Genomic DNA, 14,710 nt, shown 5'->3' on the forward strand with positions numbered 1-14,710 from the left:
TGTGAAGTCATCAAAATCATCTGAATTGTGATTCAAGTCTGATTCAAGTCCAACAGTGTGTCTCAAATCTCATACTTCTGTGCTAAACACTTAATATTTTGAGTGCACAAGTAGCCTATGCAAGTGTGCTCACACTGCATGGTACGGAAAAATGCAGTGCACCATTGGCACACTCAAAACGGTCCCAAAGTTGAGTGTAGACTTGTGGACACTTCTCACCCTCAGTGGTCGCCATGTTTGTGATGTAGCAGTAGCTACGTCACAAGCTTCTCAACTTTTGACATGGCAGCTGGGGACAACAAGGAGTCAGAGTCGGCTACAGTAAACACTGCCACATTATACAGATGTAGGGGAGAACTGGTACGAAAGTAACACTTTTCACATAGACGTCATTTTAAAAGATAATGTTACGGACTGAAAAAAATCTTTCGGTGTGATAAACTACTTACTACTCGTGTGCTCTGTCAGTATCAGGTGCTAAATCATCCCAATATATGGTAGGAGCTAGAAGTAAAGGAAATACAATAACAAATAGATCAGATTTATACTGAGTTAGCCAAGGGTGCGTTTGTAAGATCTGAAGCCAAGTGGCTGGAAGAGGGGCAAACAAACTCCAGCTATTTTTTTGCTTTGGAGAAAAGAAATGGTCAAATAAAGTCACCAAGTATGCTTAATATTAATGGTAGTAAATGTACGGACCACAAATTAATATCTGATTTTGTGTTTTCCTTTAATTAGCAACTTGTACAAATCAGAATTCAACAGCTCTTCTTGTGAAATGTTTATTAGTAAGTAATTAGTACTAAAAAACACATAGCTAGTCACAATTGATGAGGACCTGAAAAAAAGAGGTAATTAAGACTGCTCTTTTCTCAATGAAAAAGGGTAAATCCCCAGGTATAGATGGGCTTTCAGTTGAATTTTACATTCATTGTTGGGACATCATTCAGGAACCTTTATTTTGTATGTACTGTGAGTGTGTTGGTCAGGGAGAGATGAAACTATGAAACAAGGCGTTATATCGCTAATCCCGAAACCAGATAAAGACAACTTACTGATAGAAAACTGGCAACCTATTACTCTCCTTACCATTGATTACAAGATTCTGGCATCAGTTTATGCAAATTGATTAAAGATGGGTCTAACTCATAAAGGTTGCTGAAACACAATAAGGTTTCATTAAAGACAGACACCAGATTTATTTTGGATTTATGAGACTATGCGGATTTAGTACACTCAAAGGTGTTTATTCTCTTTTTAGACTTTTACAAAGCCTTCGACACCACTGAACATAAGTTTCTTACAGAATGTGTTAAATTGTTTGGTTTTGGAAGTCAATTTATAGATACTATTGAAATGTTTTATGAAGGAATTAATAGCTCAGTCTTATTTTTGTACCGTGTTTCTTTCGTACCGGCTCCATCCTATAACAGAATACTAATAATAGAAGCCATTACTAATGTTTGTTGGGTCTCTAATGATTTAGTACAGCGAACAACAATGCGAGACAATGCTAACGTTAGCTTGCTAGCTAAGGTAAGCATTCACTAGCTAGCTAACTTGCTCCTAGCTACAGCGGCACATATTAATCAGCACTGACACTGTGGCCTAAGCTTGGTTTATGTGTGGGCGGAGATGATGATTTTAGTAGAAAACAGCTTGGTGTGCCACAAAATATTGCTGTGACAGTTATAAGACCAATATATTTAAGCGGCAACCCAAAAAACAAAACACGCTGAAAGATGCCATAAAGCTCCATATAGCAGGGGGCACCCCAGAAATTTGTCACTGGGGAGGCCAGATGGGGCCACTGAAAATCTTACACCAAAACCAAAAGTCATAACTGAATTTCAGGAATTCTATTATGCTTTTAAAGTATACTGGTTAGTTGCAAACTATGTCAGTGAGACTTAAGAAATCACAAACTGATAAACTTTGTTTCTTATTTTACAGTTACAGTTCCACAACAGTTAATGTGTATCTTTGTTAGGCCAATAATTGTTCTTCAAGCAGGCTGGCAGGCCTTTTCCTATAAAAGTAAGAAATACACCTTTAACACTAAGGGGTACATTGATTGTAGGAAACAAATCAGTGGGAACAAGCCTTCTCAAGTTTAGTGGAGACTCGTGGGTCCCCATGGAACCCATTTTTGTTGAGGTGAGAGTTCAAGAAACCCTTTTGAAAAAGGACAAGCTGGTTGTTTGTTCACCTAAATTTAGCTCAAATTTAGAGAATAATTTAGCCCCATTCCCTACAAGCTATGGCGACAATGGATGGCATCTATTTTCTAGTTTAAAAAGGTACCCCTATCTTGTGCTAGCTTAAAAAATAAGCACATCACAACAATTGTATCAGGAGTTCCTCTCACTGTACAAAAATAAAGCCAAAATATCCGGGACACGGCCACTACATCTTACTCTGATGATCATTTGGAACCAGAGTCTGCATTAGCGATTTTTGTGGCCTTGAGTTCCTGCCCAAACACCCATTCAACGAATTACGAGCATCGCCACTGAATGCAAGCACACCGACTGGCACACAGCTTTCACTCATGATGTCAAATCCCCTTTTTATAGCATCAAATAACTAATCATAAACAAACTTATCAGAAAAACAAACACTTGAACATACCGGGTGATTAAAAACTACCTTAAATGGCAGAAACAGTATTCGGGAAAAATTTGTTTGAGAGTTGTACTTTCAATTTTTAGTTTGGCCAATGTACCATCTCTATAGATGGAGCGGGTGGGGTTTATTATCTATACTGCAGCAGTCCAGGTGTTTTGGCTTCACTACTCAGCTGTGATGTCATCCATCTTTATATACAGTCTATGGGCCAAACAGTGGAATTCCAACTTCCGGGCCTGTCACATAATGCCATTGGGCAAAAAAAAAAAACTTTTTCCCATAGACTTACATAATGAAAGAGACCTCTGTACATCAGTGGATAAATTTTTTGAGTGTCACAACCCTTGCAAAATGACTCGTTTCTGTATCAGAATTTGAGCCATTCAGTCCGATAATATTTGAAAACTCTAGGAGAGCCTCACAATTTCATTATTTTATTCCCGTTCAAGTAAGTGATAACTGAAGTAGCTAATTCAGGTGGCAGAAGTACACCTGCTCTATGGGCCGCACAGTTCACTGATCATCCAAGTAATTTTATACGCTGCAATTGAACTTTTTGAGTTTCATGCACCACTTAGCAACTTTCAAAAGAATAGACGGGCCCCCTACACTGTGTCCAGACTCTTTATCCATTCATAGTTCTTCCCTACAAGGCTCATTTTTCATGCTTTCTCATTTAGCCAATTGTTATTGTAAACATATTGATTAAAGATACTCTAACGCTGAATGTGAAAAGCATCTGCGCTCCTTTAATATCCTCCCAATAGTTTGTAGAAGGCTGATGTATAAAACAGCAGTCATAAACAGGTCCTGTTTTAAAGAGAAACCAGGCCCAACAGTCAGCAGATTTTGTTCCAGTGTTGCCCTGGAAATATTACAAAAGAATAACTCATTCAAAATATATATTTGTTAGACAACTAAAACCACTGCTGATGGCAGCTGAGTTGTTTGCCGAGTGCCAGAGAGTCATCTCCCTGTAATTAAAGCAGTCTGCCTCGGCAGGCCTAACAGTGAAGAGCACTTCTTCCAGCTGATGCATGTAATGCAGCACACAACACAAAGCTGTTTATCTTTCTATTAACCTGGCTCCTCAAATGAGTTTATAATTACAGTTTCATCTTTTTATGCAGTTGCCAAACCCATTTCTAAACGTAAACACTTAGAAATGCCGTAGGTGGACTCTGAGAAGATGAGATCTGTATCACAACCACTAATAAAATGTGTTATTCTGGTGTAAATCAAGTGTACACGAACGTAAAGAGCAGGCGGGCCAGCCCAGTTTAAATCCACTCAATGACCTCAGGCCAGATGGAACAGATAGCAGTAAAGGCGCCAGCAGTTATGAGACAATCAAACAGGTGTACACTGTTATGATTAAAGATATACCCTCTGCTTTGAACAGAGCCTTGTCTCATTTTATGGTCTGCGTACAATATACTGAAGACAAGAAGAGCAGACAATAGGAGACAGCGGGACAAAAGTGATAAAAAAAAAAAAGACACTTTAATCATACAGTACATCTTTTATCTGAGGCAGCGTGTGGTGACTTGAACACAAGAACACACTGAATTTACCACTGCCTCCCCACAAATACAAAAAGTGTCAAGCAACAACTTTTTATCACCTTGTAAAATGTGGCACGTTTATTATGGTCGATGTGATCATATCTGACGACATATATTGATAATTACACACAATATCACAATATATACTATACCATTTCATGTTGGTGCAAATGGCTGCAGTATGAGTATATTTAACACTGCTGTTAGTTAGATTTCATGGAGGTGTTTTTGTGAAAAGAAAATGAATTTCCCATAATGATATTGCTTTAACAATAGTGAGTGTTCCCTGTAAAATCTAACACAGAATATGGCACATGGAGACCTGGTAAGTCCAAAAAGAAACATGTAAACAGATGAGATTGCGTGGGTCCGTGCTGTTTTATAAACACATTGAGGCACTTGGTCAGCAAACACATCGCAAACATTGATTGCAGAGATGTGTCATTCCTTTTTTTTTGGGACATTTGCTATTTGTTGTGGATTTTGTTAAAATATCAATGTATCATCAACATAAGCTTTCAGAAGAGGGATTGGTGTTTATTGCAATAGGAGGCACGCTGGTTTCAGTTTTTGGCATGTTAAACTCTGAAGCTGAACTGCACTTCACCTTCAATGCCCTGTTAAAACAGTAGAGTTTCTTTGGAGAGGCAGAGGACGCCCGCTGTCTTTTTGAGTTCTGCTTGCACTTTTTGACACTTTCCTCCCGTTTGACGGGAATACTTTTCAGCTTCTCCTGGTTGCCAGGGATTTTACAACAAGGTTCCATCTGTGTTGTATCTGTGGTTGTGGTGGACATGTGGTTGTCACCACAACAATGGTCACTGTCCCTTCCCTTGTGTCTTTTCTGACTGGTTGTGTGTGGTGAGCCCAGTAAGGGGGAGGGGTATTGTGTCTGAGCTTGTGTAAGGGTTGGGGTGCTGACATCTTGGCCACTGTCAGGGCTTGAGGGCCTTGTTTCATGTCTGTGGTCATCCTCCTGCCCTACAGGCTCTGAGCCGGGAGCAGGCCCGGTGTCCTGGCTCAGAGCTGTAGTTCTCTGTTCTTTGACTGAAGCAGCCTGCAGGCTTGCAGTGTGGACACAATACTTCCTGAGATGGCAGCTGTGGGCAGGTCCGTGCCTGGGGGCCACTATTCTCCCTTGGGAGCAGTGGTGGAAATGGGCAGGGGGACAGTGTACGTAGTGCATACGGCACTCCATGTGTGTGTAGACTGGTTCCAGGTTTGTAGGTAACAGGGCTGCATTTTGTTGGCTTCCTGAGAGCGGGAAGAGCTGAGGAGTGGGAGCGCAGGAGGGAGAGTCCTGGGGAGGCTGAGCACAGGGGTGGGGGTTCCACTGCTGAGACAGGTGGTGAGAAGAAGAAGAGTCCCCACATGTGCAGTTAGTGTTTTGAGAGTACTGGCACCTGGACGGTGTGCTCAGTGCAGCTACGAGGCCATTCTCAGGGCCACTCCTGCCTGTCTCAGTTTTGCTCTTGTAATGGATGTGTGAATAAGGAGCAGTGTGGTGGTGAGGGGGGATGCCACTGTAAAGCTGAGCACACACCTCCTGCCCCTCTCTGGGCTTCTCTTCAGTTTTCTGACTGGAGGCCAAAGGCTCCAATTCATAATGCTCCACCTCCCCTCCCCTGCTGTCCAGCTGGTACTTCCCCAGGCCAGAGCCTTTCCCTTGAGGTGAGGGGCCCGTGGCTGTGACCTCAGAAAACACCTGACACTGCAGCTTTTTGGGCAGGGGTATCTGGCCGCAGGTCCCCTGGGGTCCAAGGCAGCGACACATGCACTGAAAGAAGAAGGTAGCAAAGGCCCAGCTGATGCACATGATCAGCATCATGAATGTGCCCAACTGGGTGTAGGCTAATACAGTTGAGGGCATCATCATTGCCCCAGCAACAAAGGTGGTTAGTGCTGCCATGGCGATGGCAGAGCCCATGCGGCTGAGGGAGAAAATCACCTTCCCCTCGCGGTCAGGCTCAGGGGCGAGCCGATAGGCCACGCCATAGTGGACTGCGAAGTCCACAGAGAGCCCCACTGCAACTGAAATAGTGACGGACTCAAGGACATTGAGCTCCCAGCCAAGCAGCACCAGGGAGCCCACTGTGACAAAGATGGTACCGGCTATTGACAGGATGGCGTACAGACTGATGATGACATTCCAGGTAGTCAGCAACATAACGCTGAAAGCTACAGCCACTGACAGTGCCATGGCAACCAGAGTGCCGTCTGACAGACTGTCCTGGAGGTCGTAGAACTCCAGGTTGCTGATGAACCAGCCGTGGCTGAGGCCTGCTGGAGCGTACCGTAACTCCTCAGTGATCCAGGCATCCACCTATAACAGAACCACAGTCATTAATGTCAATAGCGTCAAAGCAGATACTGAACTGACCTTATACATGAATTTAGGGATGCACAATATTGGATTTTTTGCTGATATATAACAACTCAATTGGCTGATAACTGATATCGATATATATCCTCTTTTTTCCTCACCTAATTTTAAGCATCATGAAGTCTCTTCCGTAGTGGAATTAAATTCATATTATGCATGCTCTTATCGTGATGGCCCACTAGCAGATGGAGTCATGAAATACAATACTTTTTGCTGTATGCAATATTCATTCATTGTGCAAAATCAGAAAAAAGCATGTTGGGTTGGTTCATTTTGAAACCAATATTGTCGTACCATTGATGTGCTGATATTATCATGCATCCCCACATAAAGTGACAGCAAATAAAGACTAAGTTGGTCCAACCTCACGATAGAACTGGTACATCTTCTCATAGGCCAGGGTGAAGAGGTAAGTACTCTGGAACTCTAACACTATGGCTCTGATGGTGTCATTGATGTCGAATCGAGGTCCAGGGGTCTTGCTGTCTAGATGGTAGTTTGTACTGCGATCCAGCTCCATGATGGCTCGCTTGATGCACAGCTCAAAGACTTCCTGCTTGTAGGGGAAGGTGGACTGGCTGCAGCAGGGGTAAACTGAAGCCTCCTCGCAGTCCTGGTTCTCCATCCACTGTTCAAATAAGAAAGAGATTACAGTTGAGTATATCCAGTGACACTTGTAGTTTTAACTTTGTGCTGTTCAGAGACACTTTTCAAGCTGTTTAGACATTAAACTACAGTGTACATTTTGAATCCCCATTGAATCAAATTCATTTTCTTACTTTGTTTTATACTGGGATGTGTCAGTGAGCTGTCCTTCAATGTCTACTTATACATTTAATACATGTAGAAGTGTTGTCACAATGCCAAAATATGGACTGTAATACCAGTACCAGGTTTAGTATCATGATTCTCCATACTGAAACTATACTCGAAATTGAGACAGAGGTGATCTGATACTCATTACGTTTTAAGGCAGTTGCTTATCAGAGTGTACACAATACATCTACAATGAAATCTTACATATTTGATTGTAATTTCATATATGCCAGGGAAAATAGGTAATAAATAGTTAACATATCATGTATTGTAGATGTCCTTTTACAATGTTCATGTATTATTCTATGAATAGTTCCAAAACAAACTAGAATTAGCAATTTGTGGTTGCATGCATCTGCAAACCAGTCATGTTTGTGTTACAATTCACATCCATGTCTGTGAAAACATGGATGCTTCACTCCCATTGTCCTCCCGACAGCACCGAAGATCTATACAATCAGCACAGTTTCAAAGTGGGCACCCAAGATTAGAGTCACTAATTCAGTATCTGACCAAATGTCTCCCCTTCTGTTCCTGAGTTATGATGTCAAATAACTGCCAGAGATGTTTTTGCAGAACATTATGATGTCACAGTGAAGTTGACCTTTGACCTTTTGGATATGAAATATCATCACTTTATCATCCTATTAGACTGTGATGGCTGTGCTCACATAAAAAAAAGGTTGCATGGTTTCTACCACACCATTATCACATGTTCAGTTACTTTTAATTTGCAGTCACCTACAATACTTCCAACATCAGTTTGTTTAGTTTAAAATTATTATTAATTATTTCTACATGAAGCGTGCACATTTAGTTTATATAGGTTTGTCATTTTGCTATTTGCTTTTGTTTTGTTGCTATTTGTTTTTGTAAGTTATTAATTCATTCCTCTTTGTCTTTGAGTTACCTGAGGTCACTTCCTGGTTGGAGTTGGGCAAAAGATGGGGCTAAGGGCGGAGCCTAGTTTTATGCAGAGGGCAATCCCATGCACCAAACCAAGAGCTGTGACATCATGGGGGGATTAGGGGTTTCTTAGTGTTAGTTTTAGTTATTGTCTATGTAAGTTCTCCCGTTTGTGTTTAATTTGGTCTAATCAGCCAGCGTATATGTTGCCCTAGTGTTTCCTTCTTTTAGGTCTGTCTGTTGAGTTAACGTCTAGTTTTGTTGACCTCTTTTAAGGGCCCTATAATTCTAATTCTGTTATCTTCAGTAATTTGGGGGGGGGGGGTATTATATTATTTTGTGGTTTCAATTATGTGTTTTTGGATGTTTGAATCTGGGGCGCCATAAACCTCCATTAGGTAGAGTTGTGTTGCTACCTCCTCTCCCCTTGGATCTTTGCAAGTGTTGTGAGGACTCTAAAACTTCACCTGAGCCTCCATCGGCATGAGGGTGAGTAGATAATGGCTGAATTTTCATGTTTGGGTGCACTATCCCTTTAATGCAGTGTAAACATGCTAAAGCTAATGATGGATGATCAGCAAAAAACAATTGTTTTGTCCATGGACCTTGACAGTTATTACTCAGCTGAATTTTGTACTTTTGTTGAATGATCTTGTTGTTAATCTGTGTTTTATGGCTGTTTGGAGGAGTTTTCCTTCAGGGCTTTAAGCCAGATATTCCTGAAGTTTTATGAAAAAGATGATGGTTTGGGTTAAAATGAGATTTCTTCCAGAAAGGTCTCTCTGAAAGAAAGCCCTGATGGTTAACTTATCCCATTTGCTTTTTTATTTTTGTCACTGGAGTCAGTTTAAAGTGAACTTTACTGCACTTATTATTTATGTGTTGTTTTTATCTTTTATGGCCAAAAGTAAAAAAAGAGAGGGGTGGCAGCATCTTTTGCAACAGACTGTGTTTATTGGGCATTTAATATCACCTAATATCGATCACAGACCCCTGAACCTTATCAAATCGTATTGTGGTAGAATTTGTAATATCGGAAAATATTGTATCATTGTCCAAAGAATCAATATACTACCGTATCGTGATGAAACTGGTGATTTACACCCCTAATAAAAATACACCTAAAGTTTGGTAAACAGTGCAACACACACATGTAATACACAGTACTGACCTGTTTGAATGTCTCGATGAAGCAGCTGGTGAAGTCCTGCTCCTCAGACTGAAAGACAAAGCTCTGATTTCTCAGTTTCTGGCAGAAGCTGAGGATCCACAGCTGAGATGCTGGACTGGCGATGTTGAAGCTTTTATCCAGCATTAGTTTTCCCTTGTTCTTGGGGTTCAGGGGGTCCCCATTATCCACAGGTGTCACGCCCCAGATGATGGTGATAGGCATGTGCAGGTCCTCGCCATGATGAACCCTCTCAAACATGAACAGTTTCTTGTACTCTGCGTCGTAGCGCTCAAATGGGTGTGAGGATCGGAACACCTGAAACTCTGCCAGCTCCAGAGACGGGAGCTTCATCTTAGGATTGACACAAACCACATAGGCCCCGCCCACAGTGATGGCGAGGAACCAGAAGAGCCAGAGGTAGCGCAGTTTAATGACGATGCAGGGCAGGACCTTCTCAAAGAAGATCCTGGATGCCTCAGACACAGTAAACAGGCATTTGTTGGCCTTCTGACAAAGACCTGCCCAGAACATGCAGGTACAATAACCTCTCTGCTGGTGTGGAGGCTTGGTGCAGGGAAACATATTAGGCAGGTAGCGTTCGTGTAGCACCACCACAGCTGGAAGCCATGTCACCATGAGAATATAGTTTACCAGTATGGCAGTACCCGCATAGACACCAAAACAGCGTATGGCAGTGATGTTGCTGACGTAATTGGCGTAAAAAGCTGCAGCAGTTGTGAAGCTGGTGACGAACATAGACAGGGCGGCATGCTGTAAGGTCACACCAACCGTCTCTGCCAGCTCAGCATGTGGCTTGTCAAACTTGGTGTAGTTCCACACATCACAAAGCACGAAGGCATCGTCCGCACCAATGCCGACTAGGATGATGAGGGCCGTGAGGTTCATGAAGGGGAAGAACTCAAAGTTGAAGACCATTCGGTAAAGAAAGTAAGACACAATGAGTGAGCTGATGATGGCTATTATTGTCATCAGAGTGATGAAAACTGAGCGTGTGTACACACACATGACCAGCAGGACGATCACTATGGCTATTGCTGGATACACCGTGTCTGTGAGGAGGTAGTCCTGAAAGAGGTCATGTTTGATGCCAAATTCGATCCCTGTGACTGTGGTGATGCCGTCTGAGGAGTTCCAGTTCTCAAAATTGTCCAAGTAAATGTTCATCATAGACTCTCCTTTCTCTGTGGGGGAGAAGAGCATGCTGTATTTGAGCACAGGTGGAGGAAACTCCAGGCTCTTGGGACTGAGAAAGTCCTTGTCTACCAGGAAGTGAAGGATCTGGTAGACAGCATTGTACTTGGTGCACTTCCGGGGCACACTGGCGCACTTCAGCTGGTCTTTCCGTCGCAAGGCCATGTCCCAGCAGTCGGGTCCCAGTGTGCCATTGTGGTAGTACTTTGCACATGAGCGCAGGATCTTGAGCGTGTGAGATACATCACGCTCTGTGATCTTCTGGCAGGACGATCTGTTAGTGAGGACAGCAATGTAGTTACCAAGTGTCCAGCTGGGGCAGCAGGAGGCGTCATTGGTGCGCTGACAAAGACTCCAGTAGTCACGATGGGAACGCACCTGTAAACACAGACAAATGTAAAGATTAAGAAAACATAACCAAAAAAAAACATGAGAGCCAAAAATCTGACTAAATTAAAAGATGCAACAACTGTATCATTACCAGTCTCAAGAATTGCCCTGTTGTATATACGCACCCTTGTGTTGTCCAGATTGCACATGGATTTGATGGCCTGAATACTCCACAGGCTCTTCCCCTCAGCTGATGTGAACACCAGTCTAGAGTAACTGTCACCTGCAGAAAGAAAAGAAGTTTATCACTTAGATGAGAACACCATCGTTCCTGAATTAATAAAAGTTGGAAAATATGAGACAAAGACAGTTCTACCATCCCACTGACAAAGATCCTGCAGCTGAAAGACTTTTCTTTTCTAAAAGACTTTTTATTTTAATTCCACTCAAAATACATCATAATGAAAAGAATAAATCCTGAAATTTTTCACCAGTCTGGCAGGACCCTTGGACCCAAGACCAGAGCCAGGACCCATACAGGTTTGGGTCCACTTTAAATAATGTTCAGCTAGGTCCAGGTTAGGTCCCATTCTATTATTGCAGGTCCTGGGTCTTTTCATCACTATGTGTAATACCCATGTGCATCCGAGAAGACTTGTGATCAGTAGTTGTCATGAGAGAAATGCATGAGAGCTGTGTGTGTAACTTGCATGATATTTAGGCAGACTCAGGATCAGATTACAAGAGCCAAAGTGTGGTGAAAACTGGAATTACTGCCTTGAGGTTGTAAGCCTCAGCGAACCCATCAAGTTGCAGCTACAGTTTACATCCATGTCTGTGATAACGTGGCTGCTTCACACACATCTTCACCCCGGCAGCACAGAAGATCTATACAATCAGCTCAGTTCCAAGGAGGACACTAAGGGTGGATGATATGGCCCTAAAATAATACCACGATATTTCAGGGTATTTTTGCAATAACGATATTCTTGAAGATATGACAAATTAGTAATTGCGCATTTAAACAGCTCCCAAATACAAAAAAAGTACCCTAGCATCTATATATATAAATCATCAGGTGTTTTCCGTCTCTTTTTGCAAAATCCTAAGTAGAAGAAGAGGGGAAATTGGACACCATTACCATGTGCCGCGTTGTAACAGAAAATACTGGGAATTAATGTTGTTGGTACGCACTGATGATGTTGGGGACTTATATAGCAATTTTACCCATGATGTGAATTTTGGACCAAATCCAAATCTCTGGACACTGAAACAGGTAGCCCCACTCAACCCTATCAAATGCTTTTTCAGTATCCAGAGAGATTATTACTTCAGGTAATGGTTGATTGGGGTGTGCGGAATACATATTTAAAAGGCGACAAATATTAAGGAGAGAGGTGATCTTGTATGAAATCAGATTGGTCCGGAGAAATTATAGAAGGAAGGGTGGGCCCCAAGCAATGAGCTAAGATTTCAGCCAACAATTAACAATATTACAGTAATTAGCAATATAGGACAAAATGACCAACAGCTAAGGGGATCCTTGTCCTTTTTCAGTAGGACAAAAATAGAGGCCTAACAAACGGTTGGAGGAGGGTGGACTTTGACAAAGGATTCATTAAAAACAGAGAGCAAAATTGGCAACAGCTTGTCCCCAAACCTCTTGAAAAATTCAACCGTGAATCCATCAGGTCCTGGGGCTTTTGCATTTTGCATATTTTAAAGGGCTGCTCTGGTTTATTCTATAGACTGTGGTTTTTCAAATTGCTCCATGAATGATTCACTTACTTGAGGTAAATTTATGCTCTGATAAAATCTTTTAAACTCATCATTAATTTACTGCTCATTGCTAGAGATGCGACCATCATGTTTACGTATGCTTGTAATCACAGTAGAGGCCATGGGCTGTCTAATCTGTTGGGCCAGAGCAAGATTGTAGGAGTTACTGTTGCGTATGGCGGGTGGTCATCAAGTCAAACTCTGTCGGAAGAGTCGACCTCTCCTTGAAAAGTTCAGGAGTGGGAGCATATCAGTATTTATTGACCAGTTGCTTAATTAAGTCAGCGTGATCTTTGAGACATGTTTCCCTAGTCCTGCCCTCCCAGGAGGTGTATGAAATTATCTCTCCTCTTTAAAAAAGCTTTAAGCGATTCCCAGAGAGTGGATTTGATAACATCTGGAGTATCATTTATGGACAAAAAAAAATATCAATTTGTGTATTGACACAATTAACAAATGCTGAGTACCTTTCTTTGGGAAGTCTATTTGCAATACCACAGGCCCATGGTCAGAAATAACAATTCCTTCATACCTGCAATCTTTAACTAAGGTCAACAACTGGCTATCTATTAGAAAACAATCAATACAAACAATATGGGTTATTTTTAATGAAAAACCATTAGGATTATTTTTGATTGGTGCACCCTTTCAGAGTAAAGGAATATGAATAATTGCAGAATGGATATATGGCCTATTAGGACTTACCTACTTCCAAAGTAGGGACTCATCACCATTTTTTTTTCACCATCTGTCTTGTTTACCATGCTGGTACATCTGAATGAATTACACTTTGGTACTCATGGTTTCTGCATAATAAAGTAATGATTGACCATCTAATCATGTGTAGCATGGCCATATTGACAAAAACTTAAACATTAACATTTGTGTTGCAATCTAACCCACAATCAACAGCGGGCGTTACATCTGAAACATTATTAAACATATACCTATAAGACTGGTAAGAACAGTATGTTGTATCTGACATGAAAAAAAAGTTTTTAGCAAAAGAAGACAAGCAGCATTTGTTATTACAGCGCTTGTTGGGTCCATAAAATGGACGACAGACCCAAAACCCAACCCATCTGGGTCTCAGGTTTCTCTACTCTCGGACATGCATCAGGTCAGGTCTCTTATATCTTGGGCAAAACTGGTTGGGTAAATATGTTTTAAAAATGATCAAGTTCAATCAGTTCTTAGATCAAATTTATCTGGTCCATTAGTATTCTGGTACATCACTTTGGACCAGTGAAGAGTTCAGTACATACTATGATCTACGTGTTTCCTCATCAAACCAGTGTTTATAACTTACAATGTGTAGTGTAGTGGGGTTCATCTGAGTTGCCTGGGATCTTTTTGATTTATTTTTTCAGAGCTTTCTGATATTCTCCACCATCTGGTCAAAATTGTCATTTCTGTATTCAGAATCTTACCTGGCACATCACAGAAGAACTCTTTACTGAAGTCCCACTCTGCTTGCCGTTTGTCTCTGTCAAAGTGGTCCTCGGGCCACCGGGGCTCCTGGTGACTACAAAACAATAATAACATTAGCACCAGCTACATCACTTAGATGTATCATTATTCAGTCAGCCAATGACCATTCATTTTATGCTTGAAAAAATAACCATACTCTGAAGGTGACTGGCAGATTCAAATCACTGAGCAGACATTTTTTACAAAGAGTCCGGTACTGCTTCTTAATCACTCTTTAATGAGCTGACTATTAGAGCATTTGGCAGCAAATCTTAGTTTTATACTGTATTTATTTTGTTCATTGAGTTTTACAGCACTTCTGTCGAAATATAGCTGGAAAAATGTACACAAATCATTATCATTAGTTTGTTAAACTGCTGGAGATAAAAAACCCGTATTTGGAGAGGAAGACCATACCATTGCTAATCAGTTCAAACCACAGACTGTATA

General features: G+C 41.5%; 1 protein-coding gene across 5 annotated transcripts in view; it reads right to left on the reverse strand.

Annotated features, from left to right (window-relative positions):
• Window positions 1–253: 253 nt before the first annotated feature.
• The window catches only part of disp1 (dispatched homolog 1 (Drosophila)), a 166,995-nt gene continuing 152,538 nt past the window's right edge, over window positions 254–14,710 (reverse strand). For 4 of the 5 annotated variants that reach the window (XM_049590637.1, XM_049590638.1, XM_049590639.1 and 1 more), the window contains 5 exons: window positions 14,221–14,315; window positions 11,197–11,294; window positions 9,470–11,059; window positions 6,941–7,204; window positions 254–6,516 (listed from right to left, as the gene is read on the reverse strand). In XM_049590637.1, coding sequence (XP_049446594.1) covers window positions 4,699–6,516; window positions 6,941–7,204; window positions 9,470–11,059; window positions 11,197–11,294; window positions 14,221–14,315 — 3,865 coding nt within the window. In that variant the 3' untranslated portion in view covers window positions 254–4,698. The remainder of the gene's footprint in view (window positions 6,517–6,940; window positions 7,205–9,469; window positions 11,060–11,196; window positions 11,295–14,220; window positions 14,316–14,710) is intronic. The other variant, XM_049590636.1, reaches the window with a different exon arrangement.

Source organism: Epinephelus fuscoguttatus, linkage group LG11 (genome assembly GCF_011397635.1).
Source record: "Epinephelus fuscoguttatus linkage group LG11, E.fuscoguttatus.final_Chr_v1".
NCBI lineage: Eukaryota > Metazoa > Chordata > Actinopteri > Perciformes > Serranidae > Epinephelus > Epinephelus fuscoguttatus.